Raw genomic sequence first — 20563 nt, 5'->3', positions numbered from 1 at the left:
CTATGTTGTTAGGTACGCTAAATGCTGCCTGTCCAGCAGTTGCTTATGGTTTGTCCCACTGTAAAAAATTAGAACGTCAAAAATTCCTGGATTTAATGGTAAATGATGGAGATTATGATGGTAAAATGGTGGTTAAGTCCTATTTGGAAAGGGATCTAATTTGGTGGGGAATAAATAGCCAAATTGGAAAAAATCCAATAAGAACAACAGAATATAGTATCGAGATTTCTTCAGACGCTTCCTTAACAGGATGGGGAGCTTTCTGCGATGGGAAATCAGCCCATGGCTGGTGGAATGCTGAGCAGCTCAGATACAACATAAACTTCTTAGAACTCTTAGCAGCTTTTCACGCTCTCAAGTTATTTGCGAGTAAATTAAACAACTGTGAGATACTCCTAAGAATAGACAACACTACAGCCATAGCTTATATCAATAGAGCCGGCAGTGTCCAGTTTCCGAAACTTAGTAATCTAGCACAGGAAATTTGGGATTGGTGCGAGCATAGGAAAATTTGGATCTTTGCCAGTTATATTTCGTCAAAAGAAAATTTTTATGCCGATGCAGCTTCCAGAATTACGAACATAGACACAGAGTGGGAATTATCAAATGAAGTTTTTGACTCAGTTGTTAGAGAATTTGGCCCTTTTACTATAGACTTATTTGCAACATATGAGAACCGGAAGGTTAAAAGATTTTGCTCCCGATTCCCTAACCCAGAATCTTTTAAAGTAGATGCATTCACAATATCCTGGAAGAATGAAAGGGTGTATGCCTTTCCACCATTCGCTTTAATCACTGCAGTGATTAAGAAATTTATTACCGACAAAGCTGAGGGGGTAATAGTAGCACCAAACTGGCCCACTCAGCCGTGGTATCCTCTATTTAATTCGTTGCTCAGAGAACCACCTATTGTATTTAAACCTAATAATAATTTGTTATTATGTCCTTGTAGAACCAAGACACATCCGCTGGCGAGGACGCTTTCCCTGGTAGTGGCGTACTTATCAGGCAAAAATACTTAAATCAGGGACTCCCGATAGAAGCAGTAAATATCATGGTAAACTCGGTCACAAAATCTACATTGAAGCAATACAAATCCTCTCTTAAGGCATGGTGGTTATTCACGAAGGAAAAGAATTACGATGTCCATCAAACTGACGACGTCAAGATCGTAGAATTTCTTACTAGAAGGTTTCATTTAGGATATAAATATGGTACACTTAATTCCGACAGGGCAGCTATAGCTCTCATCACTCATCAAGATCACTCAAATGAGAAACTTATAACGCGATTCATGCGGGGCATTTTCAAAAATCGTCCCACCAGGCCTAAATATACAACGACGTGGAATGTTGATTGCGTTCTGCAGTATATGGAATCTATGCCGGAGACTGTAAGCTTAAAAATTAAGGAATTATCACAAAAGACAGTCACACTCATGATGCTCGCAACAGCTCAACGCCTGCAAACTATGGCGGTCATCAGCATAGATAATATCAAAATATCCGCCACTGCTATTAATATCAAGATTCCAGAATTAATAAAGACATCAAAACCGGGTGGTTACAAACCAGATTTAACTCTTCCGTTTTTTGGAGAAAAACAAAAAATATGCGTAGCTAAGTGTCTCTTACAATATTTGGAAGTAACTAAACAGTTGAGAGGAAATTTTAAAGCCCTGTTCATCTCTACGGTTAAGCCACATAAGGCTATAAGTGCTCAAACTCTCGGCCATTGAGTAAAAAATTTCTTGAAGATCGCTGGAGTTGACACGACTCAGTTCAGCGCGTACAGTAGCAAACACGCCGCAGTCTCCAAAGCCAATGCTCGGGGAATTGATATCGACACAATTAGACGGACCGCAGGATGGTCCAAGCAGTCATCCGTCTTCGCTAGGTTTTACAATAGACCAATACAGGAATCAAGTGATTTATTTGCACGAAGTGTTCTTACATAAAGTTAATATAATTATCATACTAAATCATCTGCATGCTTCATTAAATAAAAATTAGAATGAATAAAGGAATGTTTAATTTTTTGATCATACTTACAAAAAAAAAAAAAAAAAAAAAAGAAAAATTAAAGAGTAAGGAAATTAAACATCTCTAAACATCTACATTTGTAATCATCGAGAACGAGACGTCGTAGCATAATAAACCGATCAAACGAGCTCGCCGAAGGCGAGCGAAGTTCGATCGATATTATGCGAAGACGTCTCGTTCGAAGATGATTACTTCCCACCTTAAACAAGCATATCCCTGCCCGTAATCATCTTCTAAATTGAAACGATGAAACTAAGTTCCTTAATCTTTAATTGCAAAGCAAAAGCTCTAAAAAATATGAAGTGAGTAAGTGATACGAAGCGCCACCATGAGAGGCGGCAGCACCGAGAATTTTAAAGTTTAAACTCTAAAAGTTGTGGATTTGGACATAGCTGACGCTACTATACATTTGTAATCATCTTCGAACGAGACGTCTTCGCATAATATCGATCGAACTTCGCTCGCCTTCGGCGAGCTCGTTTGATCGGTTTATTAATTTATTAATTGAGTTTATGGATATAATTAAAAACAATATCAAACATAAGGTGTTTGGCTTTTCATGCAGGGATGACATGCATTATTAATATAATAATATGGTTTGTGTTTATATTTAATAGCTATGAATAATTCATAGATGTTTGTGATTCAACTAGGAAACAAATTAAAATTTTATGTTATTAAAAGTGTACTCATATGGTGCTGGATATTGGTTATTGATAATGTTTACAATTATCATTTATTGCAACATATTTTGGTTAATTGAAAAAAATTTATCACCGGCTCTGCGATATGATTACCTTAGGGTTGAGATCACTTCCTTGTTGCATAAGAGAGCCGACTGTGAACCAAAAGCTGTTGGAGAGACTGAAGTCGTTGACCGTTCTCGGTAAGGGGATGTCATCGCTATCTGGCTCTAAGGCGCTGACATGACTGCCCTGATCATCGTGACCCCCGCCAAATGGTGCAAAATAGATAATTATAATAATTACCTCTGTATATCATAATTATCGTCATAACTTCTCATTTACATTGATAATTGATAATTATAAAAATACATGCGGTACTTGTTGTCGAGAACATCTACTATTTTCAGTTGAAAAAAAATCGCGTCGGTAATTAATATAAATATCACGTTAAAAGAAAAATGTAATTTTATGTGTATATATTTTTGCTCCTTCAGGAATCAATGTTCAGAATCAAAGGCACATATTTTAGGAAAATTTGACGATTCTAGTTATAGCTAATAAAAATTATTTGAGCTTAATTGAATAAGTAATTAAAAAAAATTTTTTTTGTTATTAATTGATTGTATAAAATTAATTTTTTACATAACACTGGAATTTTAACAAAATTTTGAGTGATGCGTGTAAGAATAAACTTGATATAAATACGTTCGAGTGGGAAATTTAACTTCGGGTTCGATTGTCTATTCATTGAAACGTCAATACTAATGTATAGTGGTAAAATTCATGAGTTATGAAAGTGAGTTAATATCACATGTATGAGTATAGGTAAGCTAAGCATAAATGTGAGTAAGTGTAGTCTGTACATTAATATGCATTTAGAAATGACATAATATACATTTCAATTCCTATGAGTTATTTTGTACACATAGTTTTTAATTATTGATTCTGTATAATTGTATTTATGTACATCATTTACATAGTTTTAATTAATTAAAGTTATGGTTGTAAGTAATTTATTAATTATTGATAGTTTGTGACTGTCACTATGTAACATTTGAAAATTCATACTTTTTTTAAAGAAATTTATTAAAAAATTAAGTGAAATAAAGTCGGCAAATAAATTAGAAAATTGGCCATAAAAAGCCATATCAGATCTATGGCTACATCAGAAAATTTTTACACTATTTCGTGTAAAAAAATTACGAAATTTCTTTGGTTTGACACAAATATGAATTCTAGAGATATTCAGGATGGAATCATAGCAAATGATCATCGTTGGAAAATTAATAAAATAGTAATATGGATTCGCGAAATCATGATATGTTGATTAATTCATCATAGACTTTTCAAGATTTCTTTCCCGGCGGAAACTCTGCGGAATTTTTCTAGAATCCTTGCGGAATTAAGAATGAAAGCTAAATTGACAGAGTTTTGCGGAATTTTCTCTGAGATTCCTCTAGATTTTCTTGAAAAACCTTGATAAGTCAGTGATTAAATCATCAAAATATCAAAATTTCACGAATCTATATTTCTACTTCATTCATTTTCTCCGATGATCATTTTCTATAATTTCATTCGAAATTCTTTTAGAATCTATGCACTGAAAGAATTTTTTTGAAATTACCGTTTAATTCACAGATAGCTCAACCTAATTATTTTCCGGTAAGTGAGATAATTTTTAACTTTTTTTCAACAAATTTTACCGTAAATTTTATTAGGTTTTCGGTAAATTTTATGAAGTCTACCATAAAATAAATGATTTTTTTTCCTAATTTTTATTTAAACAATGGTAATAAATGAAAGGTCCGCATTATATCCCACCATTACGGTGAATTTAACTGTCATTTTTAAAGAAATGTTTTTTCCGCGTATCTGTAAAATTTTTGACGGTACACGGAAAGAAAAATATTCTCAGAATGAGTAAACAGACACTTAGTATACGCATCACTATTCTGGTAATACGTCGTGTACTGATTTTTCTTAGTGATCTATCATATAGCCAACTTGGCTATTCTATACAGATCCTCGCGTTGACAAAACAGTTGTCTCTATTAAGAAAACCACGAATGCTCACGAGAGCTATTCGTTATATATTTGAGCTTAACAAATCAATCCTCAAACCGAATTACTAAATCGTTATTCTGACAAAATGTCAATTGAGGATACGTTGGATATATCCTAGACTATAGTCATTTTGACAGTATTTATCTTTCCGTGTACAAAATAAGTGAAGCTAACTATTTAAACTAAATAACACAAGTCTAATTTTTCAGCATATTAAATGAAGAAATAAAAGTTTAAAAAATAAATAAAAGTCTGTATAGCACATTAATATGACAAAATCAGATTTGCGTAATACAACTCTTGGTGTGTTATTCTCATGACTCTGTTACATACATTGTGTTATGCGACATGCTAGTACTCCCCATTCATTATACTCTTATGGAAATTTATGGAAATGGAAGCTGCCGTACTGGAAGCTTAAACTAGAAATTTAGAAGAGCAAAATTGTTTGTTGTATGTGGGTGTGTATTCATGTGCATGAGTGTATATGCGAACGGAATTTTTCAAAACGAACAACGTTGAATTCGAAAAATAATAATTCTGTTTTCCAATAAACCAACTAAAGCTGTACGAATTTACTTTTTTGTATTTAAAGTCAATAATCAATGCAAATGGATTTAAAATAAAGACAAATAAAAAAAATAGTCGATCACGAATCAGAAAAATATAGCACCGATTGACGGGAGCCTACCTGCAGAGGGCACTTGCAGCTCGGACATGGCGGCGGTTCTACCCATTCGTAAGGTGAAAGACGCGCCACAATCCAAATTGACATGGAAACTACAACATATGCACCCAGCATCGATAGCCAGACCTCCACAGCGAGAGGGTTCATAAATGAGAAGAGTCGAGAAGGCGCGCGTTTGGTGGCCTGAATCATGTATACGGTAATGATCACATATTATAATTATATATTTTTATGGTATTTTCATTTATTACATTGTATTCATATTTTGATATGATAGAGTAATATAAAACAACTTTGAGGAGAGCACTTTTCCATCGGTATAGTTTGTAAACACGACCTTAAAGAATGTATAATAAATAAAACAGGATATTAAATTTTAATGGAAGGATCAAAGAGAGTCGGAGTTATGGACGATGACTCGAGGACATGATATACCTTGGGATTAAGGCCGCTTCCTTGTCGCAAAAAGGTCCCGGTGATAAACCAGAAACTGTTGCTGACATTGAACTGGTTCTCGATGACGTCACTCTCGGCTAAACAAGGATGGGGATTGTTCCATTCATAAGGGCTGAAGCGGGCCATTACGAAGAGTGTAAAGCTGACGAGCATATACGCTGCCAGAACGTAGAGCCATATTTCAACAGCCAGCGGATTCATGAAGGAAAACAGTCGAGTAGGTTGGCTGGATGGTACCTAAATTATTTCAGGCTACAATTTTAATTAAAACGACCTCATCGGTGATTCAATAAAGAATTTACTTATTTTTTTTACTTTTCATAACTGCGGCTATTTAATTTACATTAATTTTTTAATAAACTGTTACTTATATTTGTTAGCAAATAATTAACTTAACCAGAAGCAATAAATGATATTAGCTTATTTTTGATTTCTCCTTGTTTATTTTTAGCGATTAACGTAAGTGTTAATTTCATAAACTGTTTGAAAAATTACTGTATATGCTACTAAGAGTAAATATTTAACGTTGATACTGTGTATGCTAGTGAATTGTAAATAAAGAAATTTAAAGTTACGTTACTGTGTTGAGAACGAGTAAAGGTGGTTTTATAAATATTTGTTACTTTAATATTATTGAGTAAACAGATATGAGAGTTGTTGGGCAGTAAAAAATTGAATAACTTATTAAAAAGGTATCATACTTTTCTTGTATTAATGAGTAAGTTGTGATATATTTAGTACGAACTAACTAGTGCAGTTAAATATTTTTCGTCACTGTGTAAAGTGTAAAAATGGTTTGGAAGAATGTTGAACGTAAATGTTGAGCGTAAATTTCCAAAAAAATAGTTGAAAAAACAAAGCAACTTAATGTGGCGTATATATTTTATATGTGCGACGTAGATGTATTTTTGTCAACTTATATGCATATATATATTTTTTCAGTGTGGGTGGAAACTGTCAATAATTGATGCTTTTATCTTCTGTATAAACAATAGCTTATTCGATTATTAAAAGATTAGATGTGATTAAATATAGTAATTGCAAATGTTTGATGAGCTGGATATGTATGTTGATAAATTACAAATATTGTATGATAGTTAATTTATTTACCAGTTAATAAATGTGTGTAAGCAGGTTATCTCTTATAATACCGCAACGAAATCAAATATAATATGTAAATTTGTTAAAGTCATGATCATGACAAATACATAATTCGAAATTTTATTTTCATAATGAAGACATTTTTTAATCACTACATCTTGACTTTTCTAAAAAAATATACATATCGATACCCATGTTCTAAGATATCGTAGTTCACAAAATTTGACATCTTCACTTTTTTTGAAGAGTTTATTTAAAACAGTATTATGTAGCCGATTAAAAATTTTGAGGTCAAATTGTTTAATAACTATTTTTAAATGAAAATTTTTTTCCTTCGTCTCATTTAACCAATGTTAAAAAATGAAAAATTTTTACAGTTTGCTGTAAAATTTTCTAAAACTGGACTACGGTATCTTAGATTGTCAGAATCGATATTACTATAAGGAAACATTTATTAATCATAGGAATATTGAGTAATATTATTTATGAAAAACAATTTATTTTTAAATATTTGTAAGCTTTTTAACTGAAGATTCAATTAAAACTATCTAAAATTATAGATGATAATATCGGTAAAACTAATGTTCGATTTCAATCGGTCGAGACCAAAAATCATTGACACATATTTAAGTAAAAGTTTTATTATACTATCATCAAATTGAACCTTCTTGTGATCAAGATCATTGTTTATTGCATGTCTTAAGCGCAAACGTGCGGAGGCTATGCTCTGCGAGCGTCTAAAAAACTAAATCCATGATTTTATCATGTTAAATCTCGTCCATACCCAAGTCGAAAAAATGAACTTATATGAGCTTACATCAATTGTTTTAGCATAGCAGTTAAGTTCATGTAAGTTAATTTTTTCAACTCGGGTATTTAATAATATTCAGAAAAATTATATAGTATTCTAATACGAAGAAAAATGATAAATCAACACATTAAAAATAGTTTCTAATAGATTAATTAAAATAGTCGGTTAAGAAAACTATTGTTGCAATTTTCAAATTGGCAAATTTTTTAAAAGAAATTTAGAAAAAACGCGAGCGTTTAAGACGTGCAAATTTGGATTTACCTAACTTTTTTAGTTTAAATTACCAATTGCAAAAAAAAATTTTAGCAATTAAATCTTCAATATCTGCCCAGAGATAAAATAAAATATAGTTGAAACAATAAATATTATAACTTAAAGAAAATGAATTCAACAATTTCTATTTAGCAATGATTTAGTAACTCACCTTAAAAAGTATTCCAATTCCAAGATTCATGAACGGCTTCGTAAAGTCTATGACACTTTCTCTAGCATAATTAATAGTCATAGAAGCCACAGCAAGATCGGCTCTCTAGAACAAAATTAAAAAGTTATTAAAAACCCCAAAAATTATTATTCAATTTCAATTATTAAATAATGTAAACACTTTTGTTAACAACAAGCATCATTATGTATAAAGTTTGTTACGTAAAATATTTTTAATTTGATTAACTCGCCTGGAGAAATTTACTAAACTTTGTTGATGGAAAAATTCAGGCAATGCTATTATTTTTTTTTTTTTGTGTGATTAAATAAGCGTTAATTATAGCACATATACCTCACGGTAAGTTTATATTAATTAAAACGAGAAAAAAAAACAATTAACTTGAGCTTGAAAACTTCATATCACTAGAGTATTAAATTAATGTTGAAGTGAACTTTTTTAATTTCTTGCTGTGAAATTAATTATTTTTAAAGATTGGGATGTTATTGATTTCACCTTTTCTGAAAGTCGATTTTTCATAAAATCTTAGTGTCTTGAGGCCCTTGGAAATTGTACTGACTTTTTATTCGAGATTGAAATAGATTCGACTCACTAAATTTCAATAAATTTTAAAAATAAAACTTTCAATAAAATTTCATTTTTTTTAAAACTTTTAAACTGTTGTGCGGATCGAAGAGCTCAAAAACAAAATAAGTGAAATGTTTAACGCTTAGGTATAGAATTAGCGGGAAGTTGCCGGGATGGTCTTTAGGGTCAACCGTTGTTCCGACTAGAAATTATTTTGGGAATGCTCAAGGTACCCATCTAGGCCCCATTGGGTTTCAATGGGGCATGCCCAATAGGGAAATCCCAATGAGGACCCAATGAGAACCCAATTGGGAATTCCCAATTAAAAAGGAAATAAATTTATTGTCAATTTCTCTAGTTGGGATTCATGTGGGATTTAAATGGGAATACGTCCCACGTGGAAATAAAAAATTTTGTACACACAGTAAAAAATTTTACGTCATTGAGTAACTTAGTGTTAAAAATTTCTGTGTTAAGTATTTAATACTTTTATGTGTAAATTTAACATTTATTCTGTTAAATCAACACAAAAAAGTGTTAAAAAATTAACATAAAAATTTTTGACACAAAATTTTTTAACGCAATGACGCAAAATTTTTTACTGTGCACTTTTTTCCTAGTTGGGATTTTTGTGGGACCAAAGTAGAAATACCAAAGGGGAAAATGAAAAACTATTATCAGTGTTTCAATTTATCCCTTTGAAATCATTTGTGAATGCTTCTTTAATTTTCTCATCTCAACATTATCAACTGTTGGCAAGACAATTTTCACCCACTTGTAATCCATTAATCTTTATGTATTTTGTTTATCTTTTTATTTACGTATTCATTTTACGCTGAAACTACACGAAAATTCTAGTTTTTGTTTTTCACAACGTTGTTGCGAATCGTTTTTATCTTTTTATTTTAAGAATCTTATTTTTATTATAATGTTAAATGCTAGCAATAAATTAAACACGACTCGTGAACTTGGGCGGCAACGAGTAAGGCGACACCGTGAATTACTTGACCAGGTTAATAGTGCACAATCACTTTCAGATTCCACAGGATCTGAAAATGAACAATCATTAGTGTATGATAGTGAAAACAATGAACAAAATGACATTTTTTTGAATGATATATTTATTAATAGTTCATCTGGTAGTGAGTCTGGAAGTGAGTCAACTGATACCGAAGAAGAATCTAATGAAGAATTAGATGACGATTTTCTGAGTGAGTCAGAGGAAAGTGAAAGAGAGCTATTGGACAGTGAAGAGGAAGAATTGATTCAGAATGATGGTGAAGAGACTTGGAACGATATTGACGAACTTCGTCAATGGGCTTTAGCAGATCCTCCAATTCCACACAGTAGACTGGAATCATTATTAAAAATTTTGCGGAGAGAAAAATATCCCATGTTACCAAAGTGTGCTAAAACATTTTTAGGCACAGATAAGCTCACATATGACATCGAAAAATGGGATAATGATTCAGGAGAGTTCGTGTATTTTGGTATAGAGAAAAATTTACAACAATGTGTAAATACCGAATTATATACGAAGTACATCACATTGAATTGCTGGTAAATGTTGATGGAGTACCATTATACAAATCCAGTAATATCCAATTCTGGCCCATTTTGTGTAAAGTTTTCAACCAACCCGATGTTTACAAGCCTTTCTTGGTAGCAGTTTATTGTGGGAAAGAAAAACCTAAAAATGTAAATGATTATTTAAACAAATTTGTCATAGAAATAAATCACCTTCAAGAAGTTGGTATACAAATAAATAATGTTCTTTTTCAGGTATCTATTAAAGCATTTATCTATGATAGACCTGCTCAAGCATTTATAAAGTGCATTAAAGGACATGGGGCTTATTGGGCCTGCGAAAGATGTGAGGTGAAAGGTCGACGAGTATCAAGAAGAACAATATACCCAATAAAACAAAATTAATGTACGCCAAGATCAGACACTTCATTTAGAGAACAAAGTAATTCCGAACATCATACTGGTGTTTCTCCTTTACTGGAGATCATTCCTGCTATTAACATGGTTAAAGACTTTGTTTTAGATCCTATGCATTTGGTGCATTTGGGTATTGGTAAAAAAATATTTGATTATTGGTTTAATTGCAATATAAAAGCTGTGAAATTGAGTAGAAATTTAAAAACCTTACTGTGTAACTTACTCTTGCAAATCAAACATCAAGTTCCTCAGGACTTTCAAAGAACTACCAGATCATTGGATGACTTTTCAAAGTTCAAAGCTACAGAGTATCAGTTTCTTTTACTATATGCTGGTCCAGTTATTTTTAAAAAAGTATTGTCTCAGGATGTATACAAACATTTTTTGCTATTACATGTTGGAATCAGGATATTGGCTTCTAAAGATTTAGCCATTGAAAAGTTGAGATTAGCTAAATATTGTGTACGAATGTTTATTGAAACATCTAAAATATTATACGGCGAAGAGTCCTTGATCTCAAATATGCATTGCCTTGTCCATCTCGCTGATGACGTTGAATATATGCAATGCTCGAGCCCTGAAATATCAGCTTATTCATTCGAGAATACTCTGGGAAAATTAGGAAGGCTTATTCGAACTGGTAATAAACCTTTATCACAACTTTGCCGACGAATGAGCGAATTGTTATATAAAAATACTGAAAAAGCTACAATTCCACCAAGTATAAAAATTCTAAAACAATTAAAAAATGATGAATTAAATAATATTCCAATCACTAGCATTGAATTTAAAAGTGCTGTTATCACATTAAAACATCCAAATAATACAGTGTTACTAAAAGATAAAAAAATTTTACAAATTTCAAAAATGTTTATTTCTTATGGTGAAAATTGTGTTTATATCAGTGGTATTAAACTTAAAAAAGTGAGCTCGATCTTTGAATATCCATTTAAGTCAGAGCACATGAACATGTGGATTGTAAATAAAAGAAACTGTCCTACTGAGACATATCGTTTAAATGACATAGATAAAAAAATGGTATGTTTAATGATAACAATAAACAACCAAGAAAGAATGTATGTAATTCCTTTATTGCATATATAGTGTAATAAAATCAGTTAAAATTTGAATTATTGTTGAAGTAGAATAAGAATATAAGAATAAGAAAATATTTACAGTGTAAAGAAAGTGCATATATATTAAAATATTATTTTTTAATAAATTACAATTAATATAAAAAAAAATTATGCGTACATAATCAATTAATGAAAACTATGTTAAGTGAAATATTTTTCAATAAACTCTTGATCCTAAAATTAAATAATTATGAGTATAACCTATAAATGTCAACTGTGTTTAAATGAAATAATAATTACTGAACTTTTAATACGAAAAATTAAAAAATTAAATATGCATGATCTATAAATATAAATGTGTTTAGTGAAATATTAACAATAGTAACAATCATTTATCTTTTAATGGTTTTTAAAGTTATTCAGTAAAAGATGTCATTTTTAAATCCAGTGTAAATAAACAACGAAATAAAAATAATAGAAATGTTAGGTATCAGTTCCCAGTCAAGGGCGATATACTACTACATACCGGACTAGAAAAAAAGTTAGGCTGAACCAGATAATATATCTGGACCGGATCAGGATAGAATAAGGCTTGCCAAATCCGGTAAGCCCTATTAGGACCAGGTCTGGACCAGATGAGAATAGCCTGACGTAAAATATAATAAAGTATGGTAAGGCATACTACATCAGGACCAGGTGTGGACTTGATGAGGCTAGCCTGATGTAAAATATAATTAGGTATTGTAAAGTATACTGCATCAGGACTAAATACAGTTATCATAGTATAAAAAATTATTAAGTATGACATGTTTCACATCATGATTGTCATACTTATACCATAAGTTAGGTTGTATTCGTATCAGATCAAATTAATGAGTCATTTATATATATTAAATGATAACTTAATTCAATTCAAAATATTTTTCATAAAAAATTTTAATGAGTTCAATCGTTCGATATTGATCTAGTAGATTTCATACAGCCAAGTAAATAATAATAGTAATAATAATAACAACAACAACAACAATAATAATAATAATAATAATAATAATAATAATAAATTCAATTTTTAATAAATAAACTTTTTTAAAGTTACATTGATATAAACTTAGGATTACATATCATGTTCATAAATTTGAAAAATATATAAAAAAATTTAATTATAATGACATAATCTAATAATAAAGTATGCTATTACACTAAATGTCAAAGTCAACATAATGCAATGTGTAAGTATGACATGTTTCACATCATGATTCACAGAAATTTCAAAATAATGAAGAAATTATTCCTGATAACAAGTTGCATCAAGCATTATCTTCAGTATTGAATAATGCTAAAGATTGGGATGGTCACAGAGTTTCAAGAATAAAAAAACAAGCATCTAATGAAGATAAATAAAAAACATCGTTATTATCCTATTCATTTTTTTTTAATCATTTTTTTTTGTTGTGAAAAATATTCTACCAAAAAAATTAATAAGAATTAATTAGTTGGTTAAAAATATTTAATAAACATATTTAATATATAATTAATAATATTTATTTAATAATAACATAATAGTGTAATGATAAATATAATAATATATGAAATAACACATTTATAATATCAATTGTTAAATTTGTTTTATCAAACAATTTTCTCGAAACCAAACACTCGTGTTTCTTAAAGGGACCGGACCGGGCATACCCGATTTGAATTAGCCAAGGTATGTAACGCAGATGATTGATTTGGATCCGATTAGGAAAATCTCATCCAGATTCGATTAGGAATTCCGAATCGGGTCCTGATAAAATTTTCCTGATCGGGTCCAGATAAGGTTTTCCTGATCAAGTCCAGGCAAATCATCTGCGTTACATTCCTTATCTGGTCTAGATCGGGCATGCCCGGTCCGGTCCTTCTAAGGATCACGAAAAAATTTCTAGTCGGGATATTTATACTATAGTGTGAGTTGAATAGCTATTATGTTGTATTGGTGTGTTGCGTGGCGTGCGAGTAAAGAGTGAGACATTTTCACGTATTAAGTAGATGGTGACACTTGACGCGTGCCAGTTCGGACAGGTTTTTTTAGTGCTTATTATATTTTATTTTTTATGGTCATTGTTTTATAGTGAATATATTGCATCACAAAATGTCTCCTAATAAGTAAGTATCTATTAATCAATCAATCAATAAATAAATAATAAATTAAATAATTCATCAATTAAAATGTATACTGATAGCTCGGTAATCTCGCGATTGTTTTTTTACTTGAATGAAAAATAAATTTTAACCTTAAAAAAAATTTATTCTGATTTATTCATATTTTTCTAGCTACATAAATCTTTTTTTATTCATGTATATTATTATAATACTAAAGTTAGCCGACGTTTTTAATTTTTTAATTGTTGTCATTGATTAAATTAGCAAAAAAAAATTTTTTCATTACATATTGCACTTAGTTTTTCAAGTTTTTTACAAGTGAAAATTAAAAAATTTTTTTTTTTTTTAATAATCTACTCAATTAAAAAAATTCTACAAATTTCCAGATGTCGACTAACTTAATTTTCATTATATCATTAATTACTCATGCGTTAATAATTGTTTTAATTAAATAACTATCGTTTATTAACTTATTAATTTATTAGTCACGTGAAAAAAATCAATTTAAAGATAGCTATACGTATTGAAAATTTTAGTAATCTCTTTGAATATTTTTGAGTTGGATTTTTATAACTTATTTGTCTTTGATTAGATAAACGTTCATGATTATTGAAATTAATTAAATTTTTATGTTTTCAGGGCGTCCTATAAGTACTACACTTCTCACAAAAATTAAGGGAGCAGAAAAAAAATCCAAATTTTTGGGGGATTTTCAACAGGCTGTAACTTATACAAAAATGGTCGTACAGCAAAAAAAAAAAGCAAATTGTAGCTCTAAGTGTTTTGTTTTTGGATCTGAGTTTGAAAATTTTTTTTTGAAAATATTTTTCGAGTAATCATAAGAAAACCACCGAAAAAAATTTTCGAAATTTTTTTGGTTTTTTTTTTTAATCTACGGACGTGGAAAAATTTTTTCGACTCAACCTCCATATGGACCAGATAGCTTGTTTATTCAGATTTAATTTCGTTTTTAAAATCTCGATACGAGCATTTCTCGCTGAGATATCGATGTTTGAATGGAAAAAGATCATTTTGTCTTTGATTACCAATATCTCAGCAACCAATGATTGCACAGAAATTTTGAGGTTGGTTTTAAAAACTTGAATAAATTCTCTACAAGGATTGGCAATTGAATTTTGAAAAAAATTTTTTTCAATCATTACATGAATTTGAAAAAGCATCCAAAAAGGGCTTTTTGTCGTTTTTGGAAAATCAAGCGCCCAATCAAAAATATTGCGGAAACCACTGACGTTAAGTGTGCCTCTTACTGTTCAATATACCCACAAAAACCCTACAAAGTTTCAATTCAATCCAGCCAACCGTTTTTTTTTCCCACTTGATCGAATTTTTGAAAAATTAAAGGAGCAAGAATTTCGCTCTGAAAATGTCATAATTTTTATCAAAAATGAAAAAAATTTTCGTTACGAGCTAACGTTCGTAAATTGGGATAATTCTGGCGCAATCGGCGCTTCAGGATATCCCAGACGTGCTCGATAGGGTTAAGATCAGGGCTTACCGCTGGATGCCTTAACAATGTTATGTCGTGTCTTTGGAAAAACCGACGGGTGACGTTTGCTGTGTGAGGCCGGGCATTGTCTTGCATAAAAATAAAACCTCTAGTTTGCTGCCGTAGAGGCAAGACAACAGGTCGTAAGATCGGATTAATGTAACGCGTAGCGTTTAGATTTTCGTGGACGATTACCAAAGGAGTTCGTGAAAATCTCGAAACTCCTCCCAAACCATCACCGACCCTCCGTTGTAAGCAGCTACCGGTCGAGTGAAGTTACGTGAAAAACGCTCTCCCTGACGGCGCCAAACTCGGGGTCTTCGGTCATTTCTAAACAGGCATACCCGACACTCATCAGAAAACAAAACATTGTTCCATTGCCTTACGGTCCAATGAACATGTTGACGAGCGTAAGCCAGACGGTTTCGGCGATGTATGGGTGATAACATCGGTACTTGGGCGGCACTTCTTGATCGCACTCCAGTCTCACGGAGACGATTTCGAACCGTTTGAACTGAAATGTTCCGCGGTTGTTGTTGTTGCTGTTGTTGTTGTTATTGTCGACGGTTCGGAAAATTTCGGGCGACAACGTTCGCAGGAACGAAAGGTTCTTGACGAACGCGCCGAACGATCGCTCGGTCATCACGAGGATTTGTTGCGCGACGACGACCTTGGCCAACTCGTCGTTGATAACCACCGGTTTCCAAATACCGATTGTATGCGCGAGATACGACAGATGAACTAACGTCCATACGATCCCCGACTTGTCGGTAATTGTACCCTTCTTCCACTAGAGTCACTATCTGAGCGACTTGTGGCGCGGATAAATGCCGCCTAGGCATTATGAAAAAAAATAAAAAGAAAACTAAAGTTTGCAAAAACTCAGTTAATTTGCTTTTCTAAAAATTAAAAAATACGGTAGTTTTGAGAAAAACTGTTGATTGGCTCGATTACCAAGAAAGCAGGTTAGTTTTCAGAAAAACTGTTTTTTTAGACACTGTTGGAATTCGCACGAAAAATTATTGTCCCAATATTCGTAGAACGAATATTCGACTTGCCTTGGGGTATCAACTTTTAATTTATTCAATTAATTTGTGACTAGGAAACTTAAAGTGCGGAAGAGTAAAATCGGTGAGAAAGTGAGTCGCTACATTTTTTTTTGATTTGGGCCAATTGAAAAAAATTAAAAAAATTTTTTTTTTTTCTCAAAAATTTTCGATTTTTTTTTTTTTTTCCTTAAATTTTTCAAGTCACTAATACAGAATTGAGAGAAAATGAAAAAAAAATTTTTTTCATTTTTGATAAAAATTATGACATTTTCAGAGCGAAATTCTTGCTCCTTTAATTTTTCAAAAATTCGATCAAGTGGGAAAAAAACGGTTGGCTGGATTGAATTGAAACTTTGTAGGGTTTTTGTGGGTATATTGAACAGTAAGAGGCACACTTAACGTCAGTGGTTTCCGCAATATTTTTGATTGGGCGCTTGATTTTCCAAAAACGACAAAAGCCCTTTTTTGGATGCTTTTTCAAATTCATGTAATGATTGAAAAAAAATTTTTTTTTCAAAATTCAATTGCCAATCCTTGTAGAGAATTTATTCAAGTTTTTAAAACCAACCTCAAAATTTCTGTGCAATCATTGGTTGCTGAGATATTGGTAATCAAAGACAAAATGATCTTTTTCCATTCAAACATCGATATCTCAGCGAGAAATGCTCGTATCGAGATTTTAAAAAAACGAAATTAAATCTGAATAAACAAGCTATCTGGTCCATATGGAGGTTGAGTCGAAAAAATTTTTCCCACGTCCGTAGATTAAAAAAAAAAAAAAAATTTCGAAAATTTTTTTCGGTGGTTTTCTTATGATTACTCGAAAAATATTTTCAAAAAAAAATTTTCAAACTCAGATCCAAAAACAAAACACTTAGAGCTACAATTTGCTTTTTTTTTTTTGCTGTACGACCATTTTTGTATAAGTTACAGCCTGTTGAAAATCCCCCAAAAATTTGGATTTTTTTTCTGCTCCCTTAATTTTTGTGAGAAGTGTACTTAGTATTGTTCTCTGCGAGTAAACCTCATAAAGAGGTAGATATTGTTCCAGCCAGATGGTTATTTTATAATAACAAAAGTGAAACTTGCTATTGTAAATTCATGCCTGAACCTTACGACATGAGCAAGTTTCAACAGTTGCAAATAATGGTAAAGAGATGTGAAGACCCTTTACCTGACTGGCCTGACTATCCAGTAGAAATTAGAGGCAGAGCAAGTAAGTTAAATAATCTATTAATCAGAATAAAAAATATTTATAGAAAATTTTTTATCAGGTAATTTCAAAGAGGCTCAGGAACGATTAGACGTTTTAAAAACGGAACCGTATGCGTACACAACAGAAAATGAGGAATCAGCGAGATCTGAATCTTTAAAAGATAAAAAATCGCTTGAGATACGAACGAAAGTAAACAACGCTGAAAAGTTGAGAGAGAAATTAAATTCTGTGACTCTGAACTTCAATGCTTCAGGTAATATATATCATTTTTTCAATAGTTTATTAACTATAAACCAATATTAAGTATTGATAATCAATTTATTAAGTATTTATTAACTATAAACAATGAATGATTTATTTTTAATTTTTTTTACAGGCATTAGCAAAAAATCACCTGTTAATAGATCAAGAAGAAATGGGTCTAGAAACAAAGGAATTGATAACGTACAAAACGGGTCTAAATTATCTTCAGAAGATAATTCAATTAGTGATTTGTCGGCATATAGTTCTCGGCATGATAGTTCCGAAGGCTCATTTAATCTGCCTAAAAAAAATGTAACTTCTCGAATTAAGAGAAAAAAAAATCTCCAAAAAAAAATCCCAAGAAGTTAAAGACGCGTATCCATGATAATGGTAGCAGTTTAGAAAACTTATTTAGCTATGAAGATTTTGCAAACGTTCGTGAAAAAAGCCAAGCTTTGAAAAAAGCCGATAATAGAACTATTCATCCCTCGACTAGGTCTTCTGGTGAAAGTATGGAACTAGATTTAGCTCTGTTGAGAGATCAGCGGCAACAAGAATCTTTCAACACTAATCTAGGTAAGTTTTGAATTTTAAAATTTTAGTATAATTATTTATTCAAACTTTTTTTTAAAGGACTATCAAGACCCAAGGAATCATTAGATACTCTAATGAGTAAGTCAGGAGACAAAATATTTAATAATGATAATACGGTAGATACTCCGTTATCACTTGACAAATCGGCATCAAACAACAGTAAGATCGAAACATCACTCGAGATTTCTAGCACTAATACGTCTAAGAACTCGAGTCTAAATATAAAATCACGTCGAATTGGCCAAAGAAGTAAACGTAAGCGCGTTTTATCGATTAATTCCGACTCTGAAGATTATTCTCATGAAGTTAATCCTAATACTGATCTTTTGGAATCAAATAAACTAACTTTTCCTTTAAAGCCAGCCAGTGAAATTAAAATTTTAGAGAAATTACCAATGAGTAAACAGACAAATCATCAATTTGTGAAAACGGACTCAACAGTTAATGAAAGTAAGTTCAGCAACTTTTAATTTCACTAAATAGTGTGATAATGTGAAGCCAAACAAGTAAAAATTAATTTTTCATTTTTCGAAAATTTTTTAAATTCTTTAAAAGTTTAAAAACATAAAATTCGATAATTATTTGAAAGAAAAAATTAATTATTGAGACTATGCAATGATTTTTAGTCAGTTACTATTCAAACGGATTCATAATCGACTCAAATACAAATATTGAATTATTTAATCTCATAATTAATTAAAATTTACAATTGCTAAAATTTATTATCAATCATATGGCAAAATAACTACGGCTTGAGTTCGTCATTTATTTACATCAAAAAAATTATTAAAATTTGTACACAAAATTACAACTAATTATCCATCAAAAAACATTCGTTTAAATTTATAATTATTTGTATTATTTATAGATACGTCAAAAAATGATCTGATATTAAAATATTTTAAGAGTATTAGTAAACAAATTGGTCATCTAAACAGCCAGGTCATTCTTAATACTGCGGAGCTCAAAGATATTAAGCAATACATAACAAAAAAATGTTCTTGTAATGAAAGTGATAGTAATGAAGAAGAAGTTATTAATGACGATAATAATATTGACAACGAAAATCCCGAAGCTGGAGATAACGGGAAAAAAAAGAAAGAAGAATTTAAATTTCCAATCGATGATAAAGATAAATTTATCAAATTCAACGAACAGATTTAAGATACTCCCAAGTTCCGTGAACGATTGGTAAGTTTAATAAGATTTAATTTTTAAATAAAATTATAGTGCTGTTTATGGTGTACTGAAGATGCCAAAACGGCGTATAATTATTATACGTTATAATGGCAATTGGAAATTAAAAATTCTATTTTTTTGATACCATCTTGTACTAATTATTATTTTTATTAAATATTTTTCAGATTAAAAATTTAACTCAAATGATCTCTACATCGGAAATCTTGAGCAAAAATATGACGTCAATAATTAAAAGTTATATTTCGCGTCAGGTCGCGCTTAAATACGTACCATCGCAATCATCAAAAGTTGATAATTCTAAATCTATATTTAAGGTTACTCCATTTTATAATTGCATCGAAGGTATTTTTTTTTATTTTTTATTTAAAAACAAAATAGTCATAACATTTACTCTAATTTTTACATGCTTATAAATTTTAGTTGCAATGCGCAAAAAATTGAAGTCTGGTGACGGTCACGAGCTATCTAATAAAGAAGTTCTTGATGCTATGTCCAACACGATTCGAAATTCAAAAGACTGGGAAGGTCACCGTTTACTTCGTATCAATAAAGTTAAAGAATAAAATTTTTTATAATTAATATTGAGTACTTAGCAATAAAAAAAAATATTTCATTATTGTAAGTATACTTTTAATTTCATACTTTTGGGAAATCTTTGGGATTTCTCCATTCAAACCCAAAGTCAAAATATTTTAGCGGGAATCTCTTGGGAATTCCCTATTGGGACCCAATTGG

At 30.9% G+C, this 20563-nt stretch overlaps 3 protein-coding genes across 3 annotated transcripts in view; 2 read left to right on the top strand and 1 right to left on the bottom strand.

Annotated features, from left to right (window-relative positions):
- The window catches only part of LOC141530710 (glutamate receptor ionotropic, kainate 2-like), a 243848-nt gene that overhangs the window by 36061 nt on the left and 187224 nt on the right, over nt 1-20563 (bottom strand). The window contains exons 12-15 of the mRNA XM_074247986.1: nt 8273-8377; nt 5916-6173; nt 5484-5663; nt 2840-2977 (exon numbers count right to left, since the gene is read on the bottom strand). Coding sequence (XP_074104087.1) covers nt 2840-2977; nt 5484-5663; nt 5916-6173; nt 8273-8377 — 681 coding nt within the window. The remainder of the gene's footprint in view (nt 1-2839; nt 2978-5483; nt 5664-5915; nt 6174-8272; nt 8378-20563) is intronic.
- LOC141530716 (uncharacterized) lies at nt 14007-18448 on the top strand. Its single transcript, XM_074247995.1, has 4 exons — nt 14007-14022; nt 17570-17791; nt 17850-18044; nt 18168-18448. Coding segments are annotated over exons 1-4 (654 nt in total). The 5' UTR covers nt 14007-14021; the 3' UTR covers nt 18404-18448.
- LOC141530714 (uncharacterized) lies at nt 18405-20444 on the top strand. The gene is made up of 5 exons (XM_074247993.1): nt 18405-18610; nt 18668-19078; nt 19497-19819; nt 19993-20170; nt 20249-20444. The coding sequence occupies exons 1-3, from the start codon at nt 18547-18549 to the stop codon at nt 19790-19792; spliced, it is 771 nt and encodes a 256-aa protein (XP_074104094.1). The 5' UTR covers nt 18405-18546; the 3' UTR covers nt 19793-19819; nt 19993-20170; nt 20249-20444.

This window comes from Cotesia typhae, unplaced genomic scaffold, assembly GCF_013202065.1.
Source record: "Cotesia typhae breed Kobodo isofemale line unplaced genomic scaffold, CoteBio_Ctyphae contig_5, whole genome shotgun sequence".
NCBI lineage: Eukaryota > Metazoa > Arthropoda > Insecta > Hymenoptera > Braconidae > Cotesia > Cotesia typhae.
The sequence above is the reverse complement of the archived record's forward strand: the minus strand, read 5'-3'. Positions and strand labels throughout refer to the sequence as shown.

Bases quoted from the DNA above. Each gene is read 5' to 3' on its own strand.
- LOC141530716 (XM_074247995.1), top strand. The intron at 17,792-17,849 runs GTAAGTTAAATA...ATTTTTTATCAG, and splicing joins AGAAATTAGAGGCAGAGCAA to GTAATTTCAAAGAGGCTCAG. The intron at 18,045-18,167 runs GTAATATATATC...TTTTTTTTACAG, and splicing joins TCTGAACTTCAATGCTTCAG to GCATTAGCAAAAAATCACCT.
- LOC141530714 (XM_074247993.1), top strand. From the start codon at position 18,547: ATGGAACTAGATTTAGCTCTGTTGAGAGATCAGCGGCAACAAGAATCT. The intron at 18,611-18,667 runs GTAAGTTTTGAA...TTTTTTTTAAAG, and splicing joins ATCTTTCAACACTAATCTAG to GACTATCAAGACCCAAGGAA. The intron at 19,079-19,496 runs GTAAGTTCAGCA...TATTATTTATAG, and splicing joins GGACTCAACAGTTAATGAAA to ATACGTCAAAAAATGATCTG.